This window comes from Chaetodon auriga, chromosome 18 (assembly GCF_051107435.1).
Source record: "Chaetodon auriga isolate fChaAug3 chromosome 18, fChaAug3.hap1, whole genome shotgun sequence".
Taxonomy (NCBI): domain Eukaryota; kingdom Metazoa; phylum Chordata; class Actinopteri; order Chaetodontiformes; family Chaetodontidae; genus Chaetodon; species Chaetodon auriga.
Genome location: NC_135091.1, coordinates 22,010,771 through 22,038,276, shown reverse-complemented (window position 1 = coordinate 22,038,276; position 27,506 = coordinate 22,010,771). Strand labels below are relative to the sequence as shown.

General features: G+C 40.0%; 1 protein-coding gene across 2 annotated transcripts; it reads right to left on the bottom strand.

Annotated features, from left to right (window-relative positions):
• Positions 1-1,001: 1,001 nt before the first annotated feature.
• gopc (golgi-associated PDZ and coiled-coil motif containing) lies at positions 1,002-25,597 on the bottom strand. Of its 2 annotated transcripts, XM_076756435.1 has the most exons (9): positions 25,055-25,597; positions 21,669-21,833; positions 18,997-19,020; positions 14,831-15,006; positions 5,783-5,948; positions 5,603-5,698; positions 4,544-4,708; positions 4,276-4,441; positions 1,002-3,360 (listed from the first exon to the last, which is right to left on the bottom strand). In XM_076756435.1, exons 1-9 carry the CDS (start codon positions 25,313-25,315, stop codon positions 3,245-3,247), a joined length of 1,335 nt encoding a protein of 444 aa, XP_076612550.1. In that variant the 5' UTR covers positions 25,316-25,597; the 3' UTR covers positions 1,002-3,244. The 2 variants fall into 2 exon arrangements, with proteins under 2 accessions (XP_076612550.1, XP_076612551.1); XM_076756436.1 differs by lacking the exon at positions 18,997-19,020.
• Positions 25,598-27,506: the final 1,909 nt, after the last annotated feature.

Genomic DNA, 27,506 nt, shown 5'->3' with positions numbered 1-27,506 from the left:
CAGAGGAAACATGGATTGTGTACTGCAGTTCAGCCTCCCGACCTAGCTGTGGTGCTGTTTCTGAGTCTTAATCAGGCTAAGTTTGCTTTTCAGGATGAGTCTGTATGAAGTCTGCTGCTCCCTCTGGTTCTGCTCCAGCTCAGACACCAGCTCCTGTCGAAACAGAGGGAGCAGCACAGAGCTTCTGTTACTGTCTGTCCTTCACAGCCACTTCTAAAATGGACAGGAAGTGGTCATTATAGCCCCTTTCAGACATGCACCCCTTACATTCATCTGAAAGCAATTTGACATGTTGCATTCATGTCTGAATGAGCACCGTGACAATAAGCAATAAGCAGTCTTACTGGGTTGGCACTTCAAGACTACCGCACATGGAGGTGTACATTTTGCAGGAGGGAGTCTTGCGCCTTGCCAGGAGGATCTGGAATTAGCTGTGTTCATTATGAACTTCATCTTAAGGTCCAGTGTGTAGGATTTTGTGGCATCTAGTGGTGAGATTGCAGATTGCAACCACTTGAATAAACCTCATCTCATACTCTTCTTCCAAGTGTGTAGAAGAACCTATGGTGGCTGCTGGAAACACAAAAGGCCCTCTATAGAGCCAGTGTTCGGTTTACCCATTCTGGATTACAGTAAACTGTAATGACCATGGCGGTGCAACGTGGCAGACTCTGTGGAAGAGGGACCGCTCCCTTTGTAGATATAAGGAGCTCATTAAATATTTTTCCTGGCTGGATCACATCCTGGATGGATTTCTGAGGGCATCCAATTCTGCCCATTAGTACAAATGTTGGTTAAACTCCCTGTCAAAGCCCTTTCAGTGATGCTGATAGTTTATAGATCACTTTGGGTCAATTAGCCTTCAGATCCAAATTCCATGGGGGAGCTCAGACCCCACCTCTACCATACTTTATTGCAAGTCAAGCTAGAATTTATTTCCTAAAAAGAGGTGAGTTCTAAGGCTCTGAAGACATTTAAAAAAGGAAAAAGTGTTGAAAATGTATTGTAAATAAATCAAATTGGAACCAATCTTTATTTAAAGGCTAAATAAACTGTTTAACTTCAATACATTACCTATAAAGATGCACATCATATTGTGTGTAAAGAGTTTAAAGACACAAACAAGCGGCAAGGAAAAAGAATAACAAACAGTAAGTAAAGAAATTGCCATGTGAACACTGCAAGGTTATGGAGTCATGGCGTAATAAGGGTTATCCTAACTGGTGTTCCTTTAGGCCAGAACACTAGCAGGTACTGTAGCAGTGGTGACAACAGATACAAGAGTTGGGCGCAATAATGTATTCACCTGAATATCTCTGCATCAAACAGCACATTGGTGAGGCCTGTGTCAGGGAGCAGTTTATTCAACTCTCTACCCAGTTTGTAGTTTGTGGCTTTTGTATTTTACTGCATTATACTGAGTGGTGTTCCTGACAAAATATGTGACACAGCAGAATGTGATGACGAGTGACAAAAAATGACAAAATACAGTATACAGCAATACAGAGTTAAGAAGGACCCCAGTATTATGAATGATTGTATTCAATGACATTACATCAAAAAAGTGTTATTGTGCCCACCCCTGTATATTTTAAACATACAGTGGCATGCCAAAATATGTTAGTGATGGAACAAGGTTAAAAATCTATGGCAGGATAACAGGTCAATGGAACATCTACCCTACAGTCACCACCTTATAAATAGGATATGATATCAGGACAGAGCTTTGAGGTCATACACTGGTATTACAAGTAAAGTCACGGAAATGTCCTCACAGACTTGGGAAAGGATTTGCAATGTTAGTCATTAGAAGTTATAACATGCATTTAGTATTTACACTTTAAAAATATCTGGAGGAAAAATGTATTTCCTTCAGCCTAAAATGGACATGTGGTATAATCATGGTTTGATTGTTGACTCGACAAGGACACCGTGACCATACCATTAATAACTGGGATTCGGGATACTACTAGGGTGTGAAAGGACACTGCTCATGCCCTAAAAAGTTGGAGAAAAGAAGGCCGCAGTTCTGGATGGGATTGGGAGGTGCCTTTGGAACAGTACTTGACAAACCTTTATGCTGCCTTGAAAGACTGGCTTCAAAGAAGGAAACCCCTGGAGTGGGATGCAGCTATAGTTATCTGTTTCACAGCTTCTCTTGTCAAAGAGCAAGAGCAGTCACCAGAGGGTAAATGACATCACCTGAAAGCCCTCTTTACACATTTCTATGCTGGATATCAGAAAACTGCAATACTAATAAGACTGTTGGTTTATTAAGTGTCAAAATGCACTACATGTTATGGATACTGTAACTACAGAGACAGATTCAAAAGTTTAATCTTCAGACCCAAAGGCAACTTTTCAAGTACTTTTACACTATTCAGCAAGTACATCTCCAAAGAAATGTTGCCTGCTGTTCCTCTTTAGACCCTGGATACATAATTCAACTGATTATACACAGTTCCTATCTGCCCTCTTTAGCTTTTAAATGCATTTCAGAAATGTTTGAAGTGTATTACGACAACAAGCAAGATTTAACAGCATTTTTCCATTTGATGTTTATTTCAAAGGGTTTCTGAATTTGATACTGTCATGAACATGAATGTATGAATGGCCTTGCTCTTGCTCACTACAATGATCATTTACTTCTGAGAAGGTTGTTAACCAATTTGTTCTCTTTTTGTAAAACAATAATTATTTATTTTTTTCATTCGTTTCCTTTTTGTGATATTTTCCTGGCCTCTCCAGGGGTCCCTGTAGGACAATATAGTCTTGTTATAGTGCTGTCAAAACCAGAAAAATAACTATACAAACAGAAGCAAAACACTCCCTCCAACAGCAGCCCCTGACAGACATTTTCAAAACTGAGAAACCTCTTCCTCCATCACGTCACTGTGCCTCCATGACAGCTTGGTAGCATCTACTTCCTTTTGCTATTTTCTCACATACAGCTGTCAATTCCCATTACAATTTTAGTAATATATCCCAAAAAAGTTACACATTGTTCAGTATCACTCCCTCCTCTGTGTGCACTTTTAGCCCAAATAATTGCCACATGCCCAGGCTAAACCCCTGAATCCCACCACCCCAGAACAACAAGAGGAAAAAGGGAAAACAGACTGTTTCTGTTAATTTTCCCTTGTCCCTAGGCTTATCATAGAATTCTTTGATTGAGTTCTTTGAGAGGGATTTCCCCACCAATCCTCCTGTTATTTCTTCAAATACCAATGGTTTGGCTGAGCCTCTAGGAGCAGTCAGTCTCATGAGGCTTTGAAAGGTTTTCATCTGAAGGTGTCTCACTGGAGATCCCAGTATCTCCTCCATTCTCTGGTCCATTACTCAGGGACATCTTCTCAAGTGCTGCAGAGGGGACACAGATTCAGATGCATAATAAGTGATATGCTGTTCTATAGCAAGCAAAAAGTGTGTGTGTGTGGGGGGGGGGGTCCATGGCACTGAATGATAATAAATGCTGGTACTGTACCTTTAAGGCACAGTCACTGAATTTAGATTTTCTTACATAGCTCCATAGCACTCATGATATAGGATGACAATCACCAAAACTGCCCTTTCATCCTGCCAGTCTGTATGATTTCATGTTTACTAATTGGTTCATTTCAAAGGCAACTGACATGTTAATCTCATCAAATACTGACCAAATAAGTCCATACTACTAAAAGTCCCCTCAAATTTTCACTGAAAGTAAACCATTAACTTGGAGTTCCTAATTCACACTATCCAGATGAAGAGTGAAGTAACAATTCCAACAAGCAGGAGGTAAGAGAATGTAACCTGACTTTATAGCACAGATACACATTACAGCAGGTGTAAATAAAATTTTGCCTACATGTAGAGTAGGATATGTTCAGCACAATTACCATATGTGACTTGCATGGAAGCAAGTCGTAAAGGAAGACAAGGAAGAAAAGCAGCAGGAAACAACAAAAACAACTGTGCAAAACATTCAGTGAGAAGGAGAAAGTGAACTGTGCAGTTTCTGTCTTTATGGAAGATTGCAGGATTTTTCAGCCTGGGTCCTCTTCTCATATGAGGCCATTCTGACTATAGGTCATACTAACTTTGTGGCTGCCACCTCTGTTGTAAGGATTTGACAAATACAAACTCTGAAAAAACAATGTATATTGGAAGCAACACAAGCTCTCTTAAGCTTTCCAAAAAAGAGAAGAACATTTGTTTTTCATATTTAATTCTGGATGACCTTTTATGGATCTCTGAGCATTATGTTAGCGGTCAAAGCAAGTTTGGAAAACTCACCTTGCAATGATGCCGAGCTGTTGATTGGTGGCGCTGTGCTGCTGTCATCCAGTTCATCCAGGTAGAGTCTGTAGTGATGACCGCTGTCGTCTTCATACTCCACATTCTCATCGTCGCTGTCCACCTCTGGGGCCACATAGACCACCTCAAACTCTATCTGTCCTCGCTGACACAGACACCTTGAATGAGCACTTTTGGAGAAACAGTGCGGTGTGGTGTGCTCGTGTGTGTGTGTGTGTGTGTGTGTGTATGTGCAAGTCTGTGTTACCTGTTGGGACAAAATTGTGACAGCCTCCTTGTGTTTGGCATCTCGCAAATTGATGCTGTTGACGGCAAGGATGGCATCTCCAACATGCAGACCTCCACATCTGTCTGCAGGCTGACTTGGATGGATCTCTGAAATTAGAATGGGGACACCGTGCTCTTTCCCACCCTGATGAGAACAGACACACAAGAGATGACTTATGTGGTGAGCAGCAGAGTAACACAGCTAGCCGAGCTAGTTATCTCCAATCCCACTAATGACCTGGACCCCACACGACAGGCTGATGCTATCCACCTCCTGTAATCTCATTATGCAGCTAAATAGAGGAAATTATTCGCAATATGACACAATTACAGCAAGTGTTGCCAAATAATATCAGTGCTTTCTAATTGGTCAAGATCAGATAATCAAACTTTGAAACTGATGTTGATTTAAGATCATTTCTCTTCATTATTCATTATTCATAATTCAGTGATTTATCTTCAGAGATAAATGAAGATAAAGACAAAGACAAAATTAACTCCTGTATCAGAAAGCAGCAAAGAGCCGTGTGCATTCACAAGAGTGGGATCCATCCTCCTTCTCCATGTGGCTGCCATGTGCACATTACAAACAATGGAGGCAGCAGCGGCAAAGGACTGCTGTCTGTAAGCATCTTTAATGCTTTGTCTTGTGGAAATTGTATGCTATATGCACTTTAAAGTATTTCCCTGCATCACAAGAGTCAATTCTCTCAATTTACAGATTTTCAAGCATACCTTGAAACAGTAGAAAGGTCACTAAGGTTTAGCCGGCACTACATATGAAAGCTTATACAACCAGTTATTAGAACGCCTTCCGTGCGACCTACACACAAAATATGCAACACAGTACAAAGATAAGCCAGAGGCTTAGTTTACTGCTGCCATATTTTTACTTGCAGTAGGCAGGTTTGCATTCAAGGACATGGATTTGTTGGCTGCTTTAACTGGATCAGGACAAAGTTTAAAAAGGCTCTCACAGCCACTTTTAGAAAGGCCAGGAAAAAACAACACAAAACAAAAAACAACTGTGACTTCTTACTGTAATGGAGATTCCCAGCCCTTCATGATCATCTTTGACTAGTACCACCTTCCTGATAGGACCCACTCCCTGGGTTTTCTTCAACATATCTGGGTCCTGTAATAACATTAAAACATTGAACTTTGGAAGCACAAATAAAAGGTATGAACAGTTTCAACTGCTTTATAGTTTTACACTCACATGCCCCACAGGAGAGGGAAGAGGCTTCTTAGAATCATTACGACCTCGACATGCCCTGATGACAGTCTTATGGCGGTGAAGGTGAATCTCTGCCTCCAGCTGGTTCCACAGCTTGTCATGTGCTGGTCCTTTCATGTCACGGCCCAGTAACTGGATCTGTTGCACCCTGGAAGACAAACCATCCCTGTCCATTAATAAGTTCATCCATGCAAACACCCATAGTCCATCCACTAACCACCACTGCTTAAACCCAGGAATGGTTTGGCATTCCGTCATCATCAAATATTAGAAGCATACACCAGCCACAAAAACTGGATCATCTGAACAAACTAGTTTCACAAGCCAACTCTGATATTTCACTGTAAACTGAAACCTGGCTACATAAAACGATCAATGACTCTGATGTATCTCTGAATGGTTTCAATTTGTACAGGATGGACAAATCTAGAGGGGAAGGTGGGGTAGAGATTTATGTCTAATTCTGGTTCTCAGTCATAGCATTACATGCTACTACTGTTCCAAAATGTTTAGAATTCTTAGCTCTGAAAAACAATACAAGGTCCAACAAGTCAATCACTGTAGTGGGTGTGCATAGACCCCCCACCCACACATCCTTCTGACATATATAAACTGGCTCAACTAATTTCTCATTCTGTAGCTCAGAACTGCTAATTTTGGGTGACCTCAACTTAGACTGGCTGACTACTGAGTCTGAACAACTGAAAGATGTGCGCAATAATCTTAATTAATAATTGATCCTTAAGGCCAAATCTGAAAGATCACACAAAAACAACCCTAATAGATTTAATCCTCTCGAATAGAGATGATAAAATTGTTGCCTCTGGTGTACTTGACCTGGGTACCAGTGATTATTGCCCGATAGCCTGTGTTAAAAACATAAAACTGAAAGGAACCCTTGTCTTGAGTGTCACCAAAAGACATTTTAAAGCTTTTAACAATCCTACTTACGTGACTTATTTCATAGTTAAATTTGCCACACCTCTCTCATTCCAGATGCCGAACTAGCTCTAGATTTCCTCAGGAAGTCCTTCCGAGTTAATTGTAAAGAAACATGCACCTTTTAAAAACTAAGAATGAAATTAGAGTAAATTCTTGGAATTCCCCTAACTTATCAGCTGTCTTTAAGAAAAGGAATGAATCCTGGTCATCCGCCAGACACACAAGTGACAAGCCATTGGACATCATTTAGACACCTAAGAAACAAGTGTACAGCTTTAGTTAATGCTGCCAAGTCAACATACTCAATGGACTTCATTACAGATTCTTATTTGGACCTGGCCAAATTCTGGAAGGAAGTCAAAAACAATGAAGCCATTACTCCTCTTCCCTCAAGTCTCAAACTTCATGGTAACTTCGTGTCAGAACCCAATCATGTATTTTCAGCTGCTAATTAACATTTTACTGCCACTGCTCACTCACTTGAAGACAGACATATTGGGACCACTTCCAATGAATGATTATGTGGATACTACCAACCCAGAGTCCCAGTTGTCTGTTCAGCTTTTCCCTTTGATCTTGCTTTGGAAGCACTGCAGGCCACCAACATCAAGAAGTTGGTCACACAACAGCTAAACAAGGAGTAGCAGTTCTCATTAAAGATAATCTCATGTTTAAAAAAGAAAAATGTATCAGAGATAAGGAAGGAAGCTATGTATTTGTAATAGGGGAAATAGAAGAACAACACATAATGCTTATTAATGTATACAATCGACCTGGAAAAGAAGTTGACCTCCTGAAAAGGATTCTAAATTTGCTAATGACTGAAGTGAAGGGAATAACTATAATGGGGGAGATTTCAACCTACTGATGAATCAGAAGGTTGACACTCAAAGTAGAATAAAACATAAATCACAACAAGCAGCAAGTTTAATGAGAAAAGCTCAAATAGAGTTGGGGCTATTAGACGTCTGGTGTTGTTTACATCCACAGGAAAAGGCCTTCACCTTTTACTCTGATGCACATAAGGTTTATTCTAGATTAGATTAATTTTTTATGTTCAAAGATGAAATTTCAAATGTCACAAAATGCGAAATATTACCTATAACTATAGCTGACCATGCACCAGTTTTAATGGAATTAAATTTGAAGAGGGAACGAGGAGAAACGGTATGGAGGTTAAATAACTCCTTACTTGGGGATGAACGTTTTAAGGAAAAAATAAAAAATAGTATGAAGTCCTATTTGGAGATAAATGATAATGGGGGAGTAACATCTATAATACTGTGGGAAGCTGCTAAAGCAACATTAAGAGGAGAAATAATAGCGTATTCTTGCTGGAAAAAGAGGCAAAGAGAAAAAGAAAAGAGGGCGTTGGAAAATAAAGTAAAGAAATTACAAGAAGAGCATGAATAATGGATGAATAAAGATATACAAACACAATTAATTGTAGCAAAAAAAAGCTTCGGAAACAATAGAAATACAAGAAATTGAAAAGAAACTCATGCTCTGTAGACAAACATACTATGATAACAGTCCAAAAGCACTGAATATAGTAGCGGCTAAATTAAAGAAACGGAGAGAAAAAACTACAGTAACCACCATTATAGATTAAAACTTCATAAGCAAGAGGGGCAAGTTAGAAATAGCTTCATGTTTTAGGGATTACTATCAAAACCTCTAGACAAGACAAGCAGGAAATGAAAAAGAACTTGGAACTCTTAAACCTCCCAACAGTGACGGATAAACTGAATGATGATTTAGTACAGTCAATAGGAGAAACAGAAATTCTAATGGTAATTCAGAAAAGCAAAACTGGAAAAAGTCCTGGGAGTGACGGTTTCACTTGTGAATTCTATAAGGAATTCGGGTACTTATTTTCTCGCATTCTATGCAGAGTTTTTAATGAAATTCTACAAACAGGAAACTGACTCATGGAATTCAGCAATTATTACTGTAATACCTAAAGAAGGAAAAGATTTAAAACACTGTTCATCTTATAGACCCGTGTCCCTCCTAAATGTAGATCAAACGCTTTTCACATCAATTATAGCAAATAGACTTTCATACATACTACCTAAAACTATTAATTTAGACCAAACAGGATTTGTCAAAGACCGTCTTTTAAGTGACAATGTTCGGCGTACTTTTAATGTAATTGACTATACAATAAAAACAAAACAACAAATGAATTGATGCTAGACGCTGAAAAGGCCTTTGATCGGGTGACATGGTCCTTTTTATTTGGAGTGTGCGAAACGTTTGGCTTCCACCAAACTTTAATTGATTTGATGAAGAATATGTATAAAGAACCAAAAGCAAGAGTTAGAGTAGAGTAGAGGGATCCTTTCTAAGACTTTTAATTTAAAAAGAGGAACAAGACAGGGAGACCCATTATCCCCACCACTGTTTGCTTTATACATAGAACCATTAGTGGAGAGGATTCGGGCAAGTGAGAAGATAAAGGGTCTCAAAATTAAGGAAGATGAACAGAAATTAGCAATGTACGCGGATGATATTATGGTGTACCTCACAGATATACATAATTCATTGCCTGTGTTACTAGATGAAGTTGGAAACTATGGAATACTGTCTGGTTATAAGTTTAACTTAAATAAAACTGAAGCTATGGAAATTGGTACCCATTTGGAGAGAAACTTAAAAAAACAGTTTGACTTTAAATGGGACCAGAATAAAGTGAGATATCTAGGCGTTATCATATCCAATAATTTAGACCTAATATATCATTGTAATTTCGGGAATCTGGAGAATTTAGTAAAGCAAGATCTGAATAGGTGGAAAATCTTACCTCTCACATTATTTGAAAAGATAAATATCATTAAAATGAATGTTTTGCCACGCTTTTTGTTTCGATTTCAGAATCTGCCTACATAACTACAATGTTTGGGATGGGCTGCTAAGAAAATTTTTATGGGACGAAAAGAAGCCAAGAGTGAAACTTAAAATTTTGCAACAAAAAAAGAAAGAGGGGGACTTGCATTACCAAATTTAATTAACTACTATTACTTAGCACAGGTGAAACCAATTTTAATATGGATGAATAATGAGATGAGACCCAAATGGAAACTCAACGAGTTTAATTTGGCTGTATCACTCAGTACTTTGATTTTCTCAGTTTCTAAAAAAGCACAGATTAAAACACAAAGTTACTCTGTACATAACACATTTAAAATCTGGAGAAGAACATGTAAAATAACCAAAGTTAAGGAACAGGAAATCACTTGTTTAAGAGAGATAGCCTGGGATCCAGATTTTATTCCAAATAGTATTGATAATGTTTTTAAAAAATGGGAGAGTAAGGGCCTCACAAGATTTTATCAAATGTACAAGGAAGAAGCAATGGATTCTTTCGAAAATATAGTAAATAGATGTAGTTTAAACAAGAATCACTTTTACAGATATTTGCAAGTGAGAAACTATTTGAAGGAAAAAGTCCAAATTGCATCTCTTGGAGATCTCCACCCCCTTCTGAGATATATGATAAAAGCCAATCAAAACCATAATTCGAAAAATATAACTGGACAAATGTATCAAATATTTCAGGATTACAGAACCGAAGACATAAATAACATTAAGGATAAATGGCAGATAGAACTGAAAACATCTATATCAGATGACGAGTGGAATCAGAGTCTTAAAGATAATTTCTCAAACATAAAATCGCCCTTCTGGCAAGAATATGCTTGGAAGATAAATATACGGTATTTTAGAACACCAGTGATGTTAAGCAAATATACACAGAATAATTCTAGTTGCTGGAGGGAATGCGGGGAAGACAAAGCGGACCACACTCACATATTCTTTACATGTAAAAAAATAGAAATTTATTGGTCAGAAATAGGGATGGGTACCGAATTTCGGTACTTTTTTGGTACCGACCGAATTCCCGCTGAAGTAGCGAGTATCGATTCACGGGAAATCCGTCGGTACCACATTTCGGTACCTGAACGCACTTTTTTTTTTTTTTTTTTACCCTGTACGCACCTTGACGTTATGCGTCGGCGAGAGCGGAGGACGCGGTGACGCGGTTACGTCCGTGGTTGCTTTATCTTCAAAGGCGAACCGCAAGCGCTCCATAGTCTGGCTTCATTTTATCAAGCTGGATGCCGACAACGCGCGGTGCAACATTTGTGATGCGAAGTGCAAAGCCAGCAAGGGAAACACGTCCAACTTGAGGAAGCACTTGGTTAAACACCAAATATTCCTCAAGGCGGAGGAGTGCACGATTTTTGACAGTTTAAAAACACAGGCTAACGTTACCACAGCTACTCGCCCGGCGCCAGCATTAAACGTTACCGCCAGCAAGCCTGCTGCAGCCAGCGGCTCGACACTTGCAGCCAGCTTCGAGGAAGGAGAACAACCGGCCCCTTTTAAAAAGGTAGACGACGACGACGATGACGACGACGACGCAGCTTCAATAGGCTCTGTGCACAAGCCTCGTGACGTACTTCCGATTCCGCCTGAAATCGGCAAACCAGTTTCCGGTTTACTTCCCTCTCCAGTCAAAACAGCGCTAAAATAAATACAAGGAATGAAAAATGAATCAACATCCACGAAAGAAGACGAAGTATAATGTGAGAGGGACTTTTAAGTTCCAGAAGACGGTGGGTGGCTCTAATGAGCACTGTTGTGTGCCACTTTGTGCCAGCTCAAGTCGCTATAACAGCGAGCTTAGCTTCCACTGCTTCCCGAAGGACACCGAACTTCGTGCACAGTGGCTGCAGAAAATATGCAGGACGGGATTTTCGGTAACTCAGCATACGAAGGTATGCAGCCGACATTTCGAAAATGCCCAAATTCGAAATACCCCCAAAGGTAGACGGGTTTTAGCAGCAAACGCAGTGCCAACGCTGTTTGAATGGAACAGTTACACAGCAACCAAGACAAGAGCCGGTGTTTGGGATCGCCGCCCTCGACTGACATCAAGCCCAGAAACATCACCTGTGCCCTGATCTTTGTCTGACACTGAAATGGACATAAAGTCAACACAGTTAGCACAACAAGTAACAGTAAAGAACATACGAAGCAAACACAAAACTAAAAAATTAGCACGTTGCTAACGTCACCAATAAATCACTTATCCTCGTACTGGTGAACGTAACTAGAGATGTAGAGACGAAACCCTTTTTCCCGTTTGCTCTTCGGAGCAGGGGAGTGGGCATCCACGATACGATGAACATCGTTGATAGATATCTTTGACAGATTTTGCAGGCATCTTGTGAAGTTCATTGTGATGACTAGCTGACGTTAGCAACGTATGTTCTTTACTGTTACTTGTTGTTACTTTACTGTTACTGTTACTAACACAATGAACTTCACAAGATGCCTGCAAAATCTGTCAAAGATATCTATCAACGATGTTCATCGTATCGTGGATGCCCACTCCCCCGCTCCGAAGAGCAAACGGGAAAAAGGGTTTCGTCTCTACATCTCTAGTTACGTTCACCAGTACGAGGATAAGTGATTTATTGGTGATGTTAGCAACGTGCTAATTTTTTAGTTTTGTGTTTGCTTCGTATGTTCTTTACTGTTACTTGTTGTGCTAACTGTGTTGACTTTATGTCCATTTCAGTGTCAGACAAAGATCAGGGCACAGGTGATGTTTCTGGGCTTGATGTCAGTCGAGGGCGGCGATCCCAAACACCGGCTCTTGTCTTGGTTGCTGTGTAACTGTTCCATTCAAACAGCGTTGGCACTGCGTTTGCTGCTAAAACCCGTCTACCTTTGGGGGTATTTCGAATTTGGGCATTTTCGAAATGTCGGCTGCATACCTTCGTATGCTGAGTTACCGAAAATCCCGTCCTGCATATTTTCTGCAGCCACTGTGCACGAAGTTCGGTGTCCTTCGGGAAGCAGTGGAAGCTAAGCTCGCTGTTATAGCGACTTGAGCTGGCACAAAGTGGCACACAACAGTGCTCATTAGAGCCACCCACCGTCTTCTGGAACTTAAAAGTCCCTCTCACATTATAATTCGTCTTCTTTCGTGGATGTTGATTCATTTTTCATTCCTTGTATTTATTTTAGCGCTGTTTTGACTGGAGAGGGAAGTAAACCGGAAACTGGTTTGCCGATTTCAGGCGGAATCGGAAGTACGTCACGAGGCTTGTGCACAGAGCCTATTAGCATAATTTTATACAGTTATTTATTTTGAATCTATTTATTTTTAAGTTATTTACTTTATCCCCACACACATTTTTCTCAAGTTCTATGTTGGAGTTATTTAACTTGATGTTATTGAAGAATAAATGTTCAAAATTCCGAAGTTTTGACTATTTTTTAAATATACAAAATAACTTTAATTACCAAACACATATCCCCCCCAAAAAAAGTATCGAAAACAGGTACCGAAAAATACCGGTATCGATTCGCAGGTACCGGGTATCGGTATCGTATTGATTCAGATGTGAAAGGTACCCATCCCTAGTCAGAAATCATACACATAATAGAACAGATGTTTGGGAAATTGGGCCAATTTAATAAACACACTTTATGGTTGGGAATAGGTTTTAATGGCCTTCGCAAGGATGAAGAATATTTATTTTGGATTCTGAGAATTCCAGCACTCAAACAAATAACAAGAAACTGGAAAAAGTTGGAAGCCCCCAAAGTAAATAAATGGCTAGAGACTGTAGAGAATATTTATAGGATGGAGAGGGTAACATAGAATTAATAAGAAAGAAAAGTTGTTGGAAAAAAAATAGGCTCGTTTTAAATTAAAGTAACTAGATATATCCTCTGTATACAGTAGAGATGAAGCCTAAAAAAAAAACAAAAAAAAGGAAAAAACTACTTACCTTTTATGTGCGCATTTATTTTATTGTTGTATTTGTTGTAATTGCGTGTGTATTTTTTGTTGGGTAATGTTATTTTATTTTATTGTATTTATTTTTTTTGCTTACTTTCGGGGTATTTGTGTATATGTATTTTAAGTTATGAAAGGTTATCTTTGACTGTGCCACATGGGTGAAAGATAACAAAAAACTAAATATTGTGTCAAGTTATTTAAATAACAGGATGTGTATTGTAGGAATGTCGTATACTGTACTACTGACACAATAAAGTATAAAAAACAAAAGAAAAAAGAAGTAGTTGGTCAGTGAGGACAACTTGGATCCCTTTTTTGTCTGCACCTCTTATTAAGGAACACATCACACATATATCCTAACTTTCTATCTGATCAGGCATAGTCCTCAGTGTTTACAAACCCAGGTGGTCCCTATGCACAAAGCTGCTGAGAGTAACAATCTAAACAACAATCTTAATATCGTCCAATTTCAAACTTGTCCTGTCTCTCACAAATGGATGATACTATTTTGTACTGTATTGCTGATTCTGTCCAATTAGCCATTGAGAAACTGCAACTCTCCTTTCATGCATTGCAACATTAATGCAAAGTAATGAAAATAAAACGAAATCCTTGGTTTTCTCAGTTTTCTGCATAGTTCCACTGTTAATAGTTTGAATATTGAAAAGGTCACGGAAAACAACAATCTTGGCATCTGGCTTGATGACAAATTTATTTGTCTCCAGCAACCAAATTATGACAAGATATTGGCTTTTTACACAGAAATAAAACCATCTTTCTTTTGATTTGCAGGAAGAGAATTGCTGAATGAATTTTCCAAATTTATTTTATTTATTTCATTATAGTAATTTATAGACTTGCTGCATCCACACTAAGGCCCTTACATTCTACCACTCAGTCCTGAGGTTTATTACTGGTAATAGGTACAATGCTCGACACTGTATCCTCTCTGATAAAGCGGCCTGGCCTGATCTGTGTGTGCACTGTGTTTAGGTTGTGAAAGGGGTAATTAGCACTCGACAGGTGGACTATACTTTCCAACAAACTGTCATGAAATGGAAGCCTGCTATTACCAACCCTTTACTGAACTTGACTTACATGTTTGATTTTTTTTCTGAAAGTGAGTACACTTTCATTTGTGTACATGATCCCACCCCTGGTTACTATATTGCTTGCCAATAGTATCATCAGTTGCAACATAAAAATGTTTTCTTTGCACACCCTCAACTTTAATCTAAAAGGTGTTGTGAGCTCCAATTCCTTACCTGCCAGCCAGTTCCTTGTCCAAGTATTTGGCAGCAAGTCTGGCTCCGTATACTTCGGCCTGCAGTACTGCCATGTGCCTACGAAGGGCCTCGTTTTCTTTCTTAAATAGTCTCACTTCTGCCTCCAGTCTTGACTCTGCTAATTTCTCCTTCTTGCTGGCCTCAAGCTCCTGTTCCTAGAACAAACACATCAAAGGTGAACATCAAACAAACAACACAACAAGCACTATAAGCACGATAAACAAAACTCTTAATAATCTGTGGCAGCCAAATACAGTACCACTTTATGAATATATAGTATATTGCAAAGAAGTGTGCATTTTAATCTTACTAATATCTACGTTGAGAAATTTCAATTCATCAATTATTAGTTCTAGCAGGATAAGTGAAAATCAAATGAAAAGATTAATCATTCATAATCACTTTAGGGTTGAATGATTTCCAGTGATTGAACTAGGAAAAGTAATGGGAAGAAAAAGCTGCAGCTGAAAAGCTGATCCAATAATAACTGAATTTTCAAGGTCAGAATTTGGCTTGAAAAGTTGTTTGGTAGCGTTAATAAGGGCTAGAGAATGTGATTTTGCTTCAGTTCATACAATTGGTTTCAAAACATGACCACACATGGCACACAGACACACAAATCCTGGGGTACCAGACATTTTTACCGGGAAAGGATACATTTGGCAACAATTCCCAGTGAATACCAGGATGATGAGCACTCAGTAGCTGTTTTTTATTAACCGTTACAATATTAAACGCCTTAGCGGTCACACTTTACCTTCCACACATCGTCAACTGCACAACCTTGTCTGGCTGCCTACTTTTCACTACATGTGAAGCTTGTCGAAAGAGTCATGACCAATAAGACACCAAGATTTCCATATATGCAACATGGTTTTGGGAGAAGGTTTTCAAGATGACAGAACTGGAGTCACAGAATAAAGTTCATCTCACACCACAACACCAAAACACAGTGTATTTTATCTGTAAGTGTATATGTGTATGTTTTAGGAAGAGGAGTAGAGGAGAGCAGAGTACAGCAAGGGGAGAGCCGAGGAGGAAGAGCAGGAAGGAAGGAGCAGGACAGCATTGGTGCAGCCTCTGAGCCTGAGAGCTCTTCTATAAAAAATCCAGAAAAATGAATTGTTCTGAGCCTGGGTGCAAACTTTGCCACTAATTCTACAGCCCCATCAAGAAATTATTATTTATTGTTTTTATTTTTATTTATTTAATTTTATTGTTTTATTTTTATTTTTTATTTTTTATTTTTTATTTTTAAATTCAGCCTTTAAAAATAAATTTTCAACTGCCCACTCAATAAATAGGTTGTAAAAGTAAAATCTGCAGTCAAATGTCATTTGTTTACACCAACACGGCTCACTGGAGAGCCTGCCCCCACTGCTGAAAACATCCTAGAGGGAACACTGTAATGTCTATTATCAGAACTGTTATTCAGCTGAAAGCATCAGAAATTGCCAAGCAGCTGAATACTCCAACAACCAAATTCAAAACTAGCCTTGGCTGGCTCAACAGAATGATGTGGGAGAGTGGACTGTCCCTTTGCTGCAGAAAAAGTCTGGAGCAGTATGTGCCCTCAGACTCAGTGTTCCGTGATACTCTTAATTTAAAAAAAATTCATACCCACTTGACTAAATTAGAGATGTTGATCAGCTCAATGCCAGCATCTGTGACTACCCACAAAAAGTTGACAACTTTGTGATTGTAAATCAGCTCTAAATGAAAAGAGCTAAGTAGCTGTCACATGGCTGTAGCATGCCAAGCAGATGACACCAGGCTCCCCCTATGTATGTGATTCTGATACAGAAGACCCTAATGGCATGAAATAACTCTAATCTTGCTTTATAACTGCATGGCAAAATAACAGAGGCAGCAAAAGGAATATCTGGATGAAAGGCAAGCCGGCATCATTGTTTGTGTTTGGTCTTAGCGGCCTCACTAACCAAGTGTGTCTCAGTGTGCTCTTAAAGGCCCTAATGCTATGAAGCCCCTAAAAAGTTCTGGAGCAACCAATTACCTTCAGAAGTCACCTAATTAGTGAAATAAAGTCCACCTGTGTGCAATCTAAGTGCCACATGATCTGTCAGTATAAACACACCTTTTCTGAAAGGCCCCAGAGGCTGCACCACTAAGCAAGAGGCGTCACACCATGAAGACCAAGGAGCTCTCTAAACAAGTCAGGGACAAAGTTGTTGAGAAGTACAAGTCAGGGTTGGGTTATAAAAACATATCCACATCTTTGATGATCCCCCAGAGCACCATCAAATCCGGCATCTTCAAATGGAAAGAACATGGTACCACAACAAACCTGCCAAGAGAGGGCCATCCACCAAAACTGACAGACCAGGCAAAGAGGGCATTAATCAGAGAGGCAACACAGAGACCAAAGGTAACCCTGAAGAAGTTGCAGAGTTTCACAGCAGAGAGTGGAGTATCTGTCCATAGGACCACAATAAGCCGTACACTCCATAGAGCTGGGCTTTATGGAAGAGTGGCCAGAAAAAAGCCATTACTTAGTGTTACAAATAAGGAGGCACATTTTGAGTTTGTCAAAAGGTGTGTGGGCGACTCCCCAAATGTATGGAGGAAGGCGCTCTGTCTGATGAGACTAAAATTGAACTTTTCAGCCACCAAGGAAAACGCTGTCTGATGCAAACCCAACACATCCCATCACCCCAAGAACACCATCCCCACAGTGAAACATGGTGGTGGCAACATCATGCTGTGGGGATGTTCTTCAGCAGCAGGGACTGGGAAACTGGTCCAAGTGGAGGGAAAGATGGATGGTGCTAAATACAGAGATATTCTTGAGCAAAACCGGTTTCGGTCTGCCTATGATTCGAGACTGGGACGGAGGTTCACCTTCCAGCAGGACAATGACCCGAAGCATACTGCTAAAGCAACACTCAAGTGGTTTAAGGGGACACATTTAAATGTGTTGGGATGGCCTAGTCAATATCAAGACCTCAAACCAATTGAGAATCTGTGGTCAGACTTGAAAATTGCTGTTCACAGGTGAAAACCATCCAACATGAGGGAGCTGGAGCAGTTTGCCTTGAGGAATGGGCAAAATCCCAGTGGCACAATATGGCAAGCTCATAGAGACTTATCCAAAGTGACTTGCAGTTGTAATTGCTGCAAAAGGTGGCTCTACAAAGTATTGGTTTTAGGGAGATGAATAATTATGCACGCTGAAGATTCCTGTTATTTTGTCCTATTTGCCGTTTGCTTCACAGTAAAAAAAAAAATCACATCTTCGAAGTTGTAGGCATGTTCTGTAAATGAAATGACGCAAACCCTCAAACAATCCATTTTAATTCCAGGTTGTGAGGCAACAAAACTTGAAAAATGCCAAGGGGATTAATGCTTTTGCAAGGTACTGTATACGTAGACACTTAAGAGTACTGGCATACACAACAGGTGGCCATGGACAACTGAGTTCTTGGACTTGTTGAGGAGGAAGACAGCTAGAATTCATGTCCCAGTCCTGTCTACTCCTGCCTTTAAGCATCTCTGTTAACAGCCCCAGTTTCCCCCCTTTTTTCCCGTTGTGTCTTGTGTTTCCTCTCTCCCTCTCCCTCTTGTCTGTCTCTCCTTTGTGTCTAATGTTCGTGTGTCTCCCTGCAGGGGTGTGGCTGACAGGTCGGGCTCAATCCCCTCAATCAAGGCTCACCTGCTGTCACAGTGTATAAGCCCTGGCTCTCCATTCAGTATTCGTCGAATCATCTGTTCATCTCTGCCATAACGACAGAGACAAAGCAGAATCTGCTCAGTACCTTTTGATCAGTTTCCTAGCTTGCCTGCCTTCCCGACTCTGCTTTTTTGTATGTGCTCAGGTGCCTTGCCCTCACCTGTCCCCGTCCTTGCCCTGTCAGTCCACATCCTGGAAGGAAACTGGATAAATACCCTTCTAGCCTCCTCCTTCTCAAGGTCAACCCAAACACTGAAATCTCTTGACTGCCTCAGTCTATCGTTGACAGTAAGGAAGATTAAAAGACATTGAACCTTTCCCGCTCTCTGGTCCTGTATTCAGTTAAACTTAATCACTGAATCATTAGTTGTTCACCGTAGTCCACCATAGCTACACAATCTATATTCAATTCAAACAATTGATTTTAAAAATCTTATTTTCTGCAAAACACACTTACCATCTCTTCAAATGTTGGTGCAGGCTTTAGGGGAAAAGGGGCAGAGGAAGAACAGAAAGAAGTAAATTAGAGAAATTCTAATTTCAGGCAACAGAGGTCATGAGTGAGTAAACCAGTTGATACAAAATGGTAGATATGTTCAAAAACAACACCCATTGTAAAAGGTACATCTCCAATTCAAAAAAAAGTTGGGACGCTGTGTAAACTGTAAATAAAAGCAGAATGCAATGACTTTCAAATCCTTTTCTACCTACATTAACACAGTACAAAGACAAAATATTTAATGTTCAAACTGATTAACTTTATTGTTTTTTTTTAGTACGTGCTCATTCTGAATGTGATGAATCTGTTGCAGAGATTGAAAAAAGTTGGGAAAAGAACATGTTTACCACTTTTATGTCACCTTTTCTTTTTTACAACATTAAGTTTGTTTGGAAACTGCTGAAACTAATTGTTGAAGTTATGAAAGTGACAATCTTCAAGCTTGACATACAACTTCAGTTGCTCAACACTCTCCATTGTCGTATTTTGTTCTTCATGAAGTGCCACTCATTTTCAATGGGAGACAGGTCTGGACTGCAGGCAGGCTGTTCTAGTACCCACACTCTTACTACAAAACCATGCCGCTGTAACACCTGCAGAATGTGGTGTGGAATATGCAGGGATGTCCCTGAGAAAAACATCTGGATTGCAGCATATGTTGCTCTAAAACCTGCATGTACCTTTCAGCATTGATGGTGCCTTCACAGATGTGCATATAACCCATGAGCAGGAACTCATCATTTGAGTCAATTGGAGGTGTAGCTGTGGATGTATTTTAAGGCATACCTTCAGATTCAGTGCCTCTTTGCTCAACATCATGGGAAAATAAATGCCACGACCTCAGAAAAAAAGGTATGAACAAAATTACGCTTTGAGGAAAAAGGGGAGGTGTATGCCGAAGAACACCATCCCAGCTGTGAAGTATGGGCATGGCAGCATCATATTGTGGGGTGCTTTGCTGCAGAAGGGACTGGTGCACTTCAGAAAATAGATGGCATCATGAAGAAGAAACAAGATCTCAAAACATGAGCCGGGAAGTCAAATCTTGGTTACAAATGGGGCTCCCAAATGGACAATGACACCAAATGTACTTTCAAAGCTGTGGCAAAATGGCTTAAGGACACATTAAAATACAAAAGGACACAGTAAACTCACTCACTCACTTCAGGTGAGTACAGTTTGGAGGTAAAGGTGCCTGTAGTTTGGAGTTTACATTATAGACACTTTACATCAGTGTTTACATTTTACCAAACTTCTTTCAGAGATCAGAGAAACCAGATACATGTCTATGTCCCATATTCAACTAAACATGGGACAAACAGGATTTATAAATCATTGCATTCTGTTTTTATTTACTTTTGACGCAGCACTTTTGGAATCAGGGTTGTAACTGAAAGCAGTGGAAACAATAGGAAAGCAAGAGTAGGAAGTACCAAAGCAAGATAAGCCTAGACAAGCGCCAAAACGGCCACGTTATGCATGTTAGTTTCAGTTTTTTAGTGCATTTTCCTCTGACTTCCGGGTATTACTTCATTGACTGTATTTTGGGCTGTGTGCGCTGTCCAAAACGCTTCAAGTGCATAGCGGTACTTTTACTACACTTGCTACTATGTACTGTGTGCATGTAAACGGAGCAGGGTTTTAAGAATGGTCAAACAGTTTTTATCATTGAATGCCTTTTGTAATCTAATAATGACAATTTCAAAAATAAAAGGAATTATATTTGTGTATTTCTCATTTTAATGACTAAAGATAAACTCTTTACATTATTTTCAATAATCTTCCATGGACACCCTGCAATATCCCACTAAATGCATTAGTACCAGCTTAAGTAAATAAGTTATTGTATGTGTTAAGTCCATCTAATAATGCATGCTCCAGCATACATTTTGTTGTTTCTGGTAAGTAAAATGTAATTCATTTTCATGCATTTAAGTGACAAGTGATTATTATGTTTGATGGCACAAATGTATGCTCTGGTCAATTTTGTGTTGATCATTTGTGAATTATGTTCAACTCGTTTTGTTTATCATGCTTCTTGGGTGTGACTTTTTTCGTCTCAGATGTGTCTGAGATCCACCCACCATAGTATCACAAAATTCAGTGCGAAAAACTGTTCAGTGCGCAGGTTTTCTTCATCCTCTGGATGAGATTAAACGTCTTGCTTTTTTTTTCTTTTTTCATGAAAACGGTGTAAAATACACCAGAAAGTATATCTTAAAAAGGGAACATTTCTACTGTTTATGAATAGAACAATGCACCATGATGGGACGAGGAGGTGTCTAGTTGGTCCAGATTGGACCTCCAAAGAAATGTCCTGAAATTGCAGACCTTTTTCCCATTTTCCAACATTACACCTTGTTGAGTCAAATATATTGTGCTCATATGTTGTTTAACTTAGTTTGCCCTGGGTCATCCAGTAAACATGTGATTAAGATGCATACTATATAGCACTGACCTTTCTATAATGTCACATCCCCCTCTCTCTGACTGCACTTTCTTTCTGTATCTATACTGTCTCTATCAAATAAAAGCAAAATCCTATTAAATGAAATAAATCTAAATAGTTTCTCCAAATGCAAAATTTTAAATTATACTGAAGGTTGTGAGCAGCTTCTCCTCCTACCTACCAATCTGTCTTTGATAGAGTCAGAGTCCTCAGCCTGGCCTTGCTTGGCATGAAGCTGCAGCTGGAGGGCATGAAGCTGCAGGAGCTGGTCATGGACCTCTCTTTCTACCACGGCCCGCTCAGCCTTCGCCTCCGTCAGCTCAGAACGCAGGTCCACCAGCTGAGCCTGGAGTGGATGAAATGAGGCAAAGAGACAAATAAGTATGCATGATCAATTTCAACCATATTTTTGCACTCTTCTTTGCTGTACAGACTGTTATCCATCATGGATAACCCTGGACATCCTCTTCACCACCTCGTGGACAGACAGCGGAGCTCCTTCTCCTATAGACTGCTCCAGCTCCACTGTCACAAGGACTGCTTCAGGAAATCATTCCTGCCTCAAGCCATCTCACTGTACAACAGCAACTTAAACAGTTAATCCACCAACCTCAGAACCCCAATATTTTAAATATTATCTGCACTACTGCAATATTGCACATACATGGAAAAACTGATCATTAGTATTTGTAATGCTGCAATGAATGATCCCAGAGCCTGGTTCTGGTCTGTTAAAAGGAAGTTTTTCCCTCGCCACTGTCGCCAAGTGCTTGCTCATTAAGGAATTGTTGGGTCTGTGTAGATTAAGAGTTTGGTCTGAACCAGCTCTACATGGAAAGTGTCCTGAGACAACTCCTGTTGTGATTTGGCGCTATACAAATAAATCTGAATTGAATTGGATTATAATAAATACATATTTTTTTTTCATCATGGCTCACAGGCTGCTTTCATGTGTCTTGTACACCTACAGTATGTGTAATTATTGTGTGTGGATTTGGGGTCAGATCTGGGATTCTCAACGGCTGTCTAATGAGCATTCCTCCAGCCAGCACATTCAGTTCAGCAGCTTCCCTGTCATGATTTCTGCTGTGCATTAAAGCTGAGTACGGAGGCAAGGGGCAGTTGTTAGTACTGTTAGCACTGTTGCCTCACAGCAAGAGGGTTCTGGGTTTAAACAAGGTTGGCTGGGGGTCTTTCTGTGTGGAGTTCTCACTGTGCCTGTGTGAGAACTCTACACATCTACAGGCACTCCAGCTTCCAGATGTAGGAGAGCTGCTAGAGTTCTGGCCAGGACAAGCTTCCTAAAAGGGCAGAAGGAAACTACTGCAATCATAAATGACAGCAAAACACAGTAAAGACTCTCACACTAAGCTGAAATTAAATAAGTGCACATGAATTAGGTAAATAAGATGTAAATAACACACACGGAGTGATGCACGCAGGTCCAGGGCGTATGACTGAGACCCATATGCTGCCAGTCAATGGTGGTAGAGGTTGAGCAATTCAAAGAGCTGGTTCGGTACCTTGAGCCTGTGTATGTTTTCCCATTGAGAGCTACTGTGGCTGAATGTACTGAAAAGCACTTTGAGGAGACGGATGAGCAAAAAGTCAAGCTAGCTCTGACCACTGACTGCTGGACAGCTCTAACAAACAAAAGCCACTTTATCAGTGCTGACTGGGAGCCGGGTTCTGGTATCTAATTACCGTTTTTACAGGAAAATGTGTTGAAGTTCAACATACTTAAGCCTCTCCAGTCATGATGTCAGGTGAAAATAACTGCCAAGTTATATTTGTAAACATTGTAGCTCTAAACACCTTTTTCCCACACTGCTTCTCTGATGTCTCTGATGATAATACTTTGTTTCTGTCGAGTTTGAATGAAGTGTGTTTTACAATGATAAAATTACTGTTTCTGTAAATGGATACCGTGGCTGTTTCTACTTAAACAAAAAGGTTTACTCTGTTACAAAAAAAGTCTATATCTGTACAGATCCTTTTCATAATGTTGTCAGATCTTTGGAATAAGAATCTGAGCCTGTCAGAGGCAAAAACAAACACTTTCAGAGGAATACACTGACAGTGTGTGAATGCACAGACGGATTACATCGCAGCCTTTCTCTGCCACAGTGCTCTCACTCACACAAAAAATAACTGAAACTGGCATCCCTAGTTTGAATGAAGCGTGACTTATGATGTTAAAATTACTCTTTATGTAAATGAAGTCTTGTACTTTAATCAACAAGCAATTTGGGAGTACGGACACTGGGCAAATATCCAGAGGGATTACATTGCAGCGCTTTCATTCAATATGGCACCAGTTTCAAAAATGAGTGTCCACATTGGTCACTTACACACAAAACCAATTTAACAGTAATTTAAACCTTTAAACAGACATGTAACATTAACACTGCATACAAAACCTGGCATCCAAAGCACACTTTTACAACACAGTTCTGCATCCACACTATGGCTAGGCCACCTCCTGACCAACGCACTGCCAAAACATTTTCAGACATTTTCTTCAAACATTTTATTGGCCAATAAGGGTAAATTGCAGGGACATAACTCCTCTTGCTATACATCTGTATATTATGCTTCAAACAAGCAGTACAAATCTCAGTACATTTATATCATCATATATTATCTATATATTGTTGATATATTGACATACTGTGTATGTCCCACTGTACAGCCCTGAACAGGGCCACATTTGTGGTGATTTTTTTGGCCTAAGTCTCTCTCTCGTGGAAACTTTATTTTCAAAGTGACAGATATTTCATCCTTCCAGATGGTTAGAAGAGTTTCTGAGGATTCTATAAATACCTTCGGAATAGCAGTAAGTGTTGTTAAATAACCGTCTGGGTTTTCCAAATATTGGACAAAAACCAGCTCTGTAGTGGAGCTGTGACTCGGAACGTTATAGGGCTTCATGAGAGGCTAGTCCAACAGCAGCTAGCTAGAGTAGTCAAATATGTTTACCACACCAAGGACAGCTGCCAAAAGTGTGGCGTTACCTTCAAGTATAATGTTATGCCGGTTACTAGTTTAACAGCTATCTGCCGATGAAACAAGCATCTGTCGATGGCACGGTTTACACAGTATGTGGCGCATAGCACGGACATACCAGCAGACGTGCCACTAAAGAATCGTAATGAGCAGGTGGATAGTGGCATGAGGCGGTGCAACAACTATAAGAACGTTTTCACGTCCGTCAAAGTGACAATGTAGCACTCGTCAAAGTGCCATAATGGATGGGCATATGATTCCTTAGTGACAGTGGTGCACCACCGGTATATGCCGGTGGACAGTAACAGCATCTGCCTGAGTAACAAGAGAGGCATAACACAAATTCAAGTCACACACAGTAACGATACATCATAATCAGTAGAAACATGGCAGTAAAAATCGACATGTCGGTGAGTGCTAACGTTATGTGTCAAAGTTATGTACCAGCTGAAACGCAGCCGTTCACTTTTCGATCTCGGCAGGGTTTTAATGATAACTACGTTCACTTCGATTAAACTTTTATGTTTAACATTTTTCGTGCATCTTACAGCAGGTACTAACCTCTAGTTTATGGTTAAGTTGGAAAACCGTCTGGGTTTTGTGACAGAGCTGAGCAAAACAGGAACTGAGGCTGGTCATCTTCTGCCGACCCTCATACGTAATATCAACTTGATCTGGGTCTATTTCTCCGAGCAGCAGATCCACGTCCACGAAGGCCTTGTCAAACTCTTTCTCCAGCACTTCCAGCCAACGAAACATAGACATACCAGGGCCAAGGCCCGAGCTGTGGCCTGCCGGGGAGCATCCAGCCGAAGCGGACATGGCTAGAGCACAGCAGAATCAGAACGTTAACGTTAGCTTCACGTTACCAGCTAAATTTTAAAGGCGAGTAAAGTCAGCGAAACCCCTCCCTGCGAAATAACACGGTCGAAATAACGATGAAAATCGACGACTAACGTTAGATTACGTATTGGCTTAACGGACTGAAGTCTAACAAATTTCGTTTTCTGATTCTTGTGAAAAACACAGTCTAACCAGGAAGTCCCACATCAGACTCCCGATTGCATCTGGTACGCAACTACTACAGTCTGCCTAACTGTCAGTGAAAAGCAGTGGATTACAGAGTGGGACGAGACAATCAGACCTGTATGGCGAGCCGAAATGGCCAAATATCACCTCTATTTTCGCACGATTTCCACTACCACGCTATTTTTCCACACAATTATATTCGTGAAAAAAAGCCAACATTTTTTCCGTTTTGTACATCGTCAAAAGTCATTAAAGAGCCGTGTAAGTAGCAAATCTGGTTGTCGTGCCAGCACCGTTCAGGTCATATTCCCCCTTTTTTTTTTTCCCTTTTGTCGATTAACAAACAACAATATACGGGAAAAGTCAGGTGCAGAAAAATATCAGCAGGTATAAAACGAGGTGAAGTAAATATATATATCTATATCTATGTATATCTATATCTATAGATACATAGATACACACACACACACACACACACACACACACACCTAATTCAATATAATCAAACAGAGGTATAGGGGGGGGAAATCTCTTAATTAATAAAAAAGTTTATTGTAGTGTTCAATATTATATAATTAATATTTAATAAATTCAAAATTACTTGGACAGAGATCTCGTTTCCTTGAAAAAAGGTGAAAATTTAGGAAGTATTTTACAAAATGTATTTATAAATAAAGAATTTTGCATACAGAATAATGAAGTTAATTACATATTCAAGGGTGGTGTCCAGGGTTCTAAATTAACTTTTTTGATCACCAGCCAATGTGGCTGGTGACCCTCTAAAGTTACCAGCCAATCAGAATTTCCACTAGCCAAATTTTTTCCCGGTGAAAATAAGAGATTAGGAGTGCCACTGAATACATTTGATCATTTTATTTACATTGTTGGCATGAAAAATGCACAGAATGTACAACACATGAAACAAAATATACACAGAAAGTGCAAACATTTAATTTATACAAACAAAAAATGCTGTCAGATTTATTATTTTATAAAAGACATTTTTCCAGTAAGTATTTAGTATCATTACATTCCTAATAAAATGTATTTTTCCTTTCAACTTAAAGTGTTTCTGCTTTCCTTCTTTAATAAGAAATATATATAAGTAACAGCCATGACTTAAACACTTGCAAAAAATTGCATTGGTAATAAATTGAATTATGTATGTACAACTAGAAAACACAAATACTGCAGCAGTCAGTACTGCAGACTCCTTAGGCTTTCCTGATGACTTCGGGCACTCTCATGGTCCTTTACTGCCTCGACTTTAAAATTATTAGTCCCCACCACAAAATTATTCGTCTTGTTTTTTTCTTTCGTGTACATGCGGCAATCCTTACAAAACATGACGGCATTTTCGTGATCAAACACAAGCCATTCACGACCTGTCAGCCATTTAGCGTTAAACTTTCTTTTCTTCGTTTCGCACGCTTTGTCGACATTCTCATCCCCTGCCTCCTTCCTCTTCTCGCCCCCAGACGTCTGTCCCAACCACCGCAGCATTTAGTTTAACTTTACTTTTTACTTTTAGCTAGCTCAGTCTCCTTTTTTACAGTTTATACGCCGCCGTTCATTCTTCTTCTTCTTCTTTGTGTTTGCGTTTCCGTGGTTTCTCGCGCCGGTTGCACTACAGACCAGAGTCCTGCACGGGTCCAATTTTCAAAACCCGTGCCCGCCCCGCCCGTCAATCATCAGACCCGTGAACCGACCCGTTACCCGTGATTACATCAAATGTCAAACCAGCCCTGCCCCGCCCGTCAAAAAATGGACCCGTGCAGCCTGTCAAATTCATTCATCTTCTATACCCGCATATCCCTTTCGGGGTTGCAGGGGTCTGGAGCCTATCCCAGCTAGCAATGGGCGAGAGGCGGGGTACACCTGAACCGGTCGCCAGCCGATTGCAGCAGTCTAAATTGTAAAAAATTGTAAAATTGTCTTTATGGCCTTTTATCACTAAGGGGGCTGGAGCCTATCCCAGCTAGCA

What these genes read in the sequence shown, in the direction of transcription:
- gopc (XM_076756435.1), bottom strand. Translation starts at nt 25,315, where the DNA reads ATGTCCGCTTCGGCTGGATGCTCCCCGGCAGGCCACAGCTCGGGCCTT. An exon ending in CACCAACATTTGAAGAGATG is followed by an intron (nt 15,007 to 18,996) that starts GTAAGTGTGTTT and finishes TGTTTGTTCTAG; the next exon opens with GAACAGGAGCTTGAGGCCAG. An exon ending in CAGCTCGGCATCATTGCAAG is followed by an intron (nt 3,361 to 4,275) that starts GTGAGTTTTCCA and finishes TCCCCTCTGCAG; the next exon opens with CACTTGAGAAGATGTCCCTG.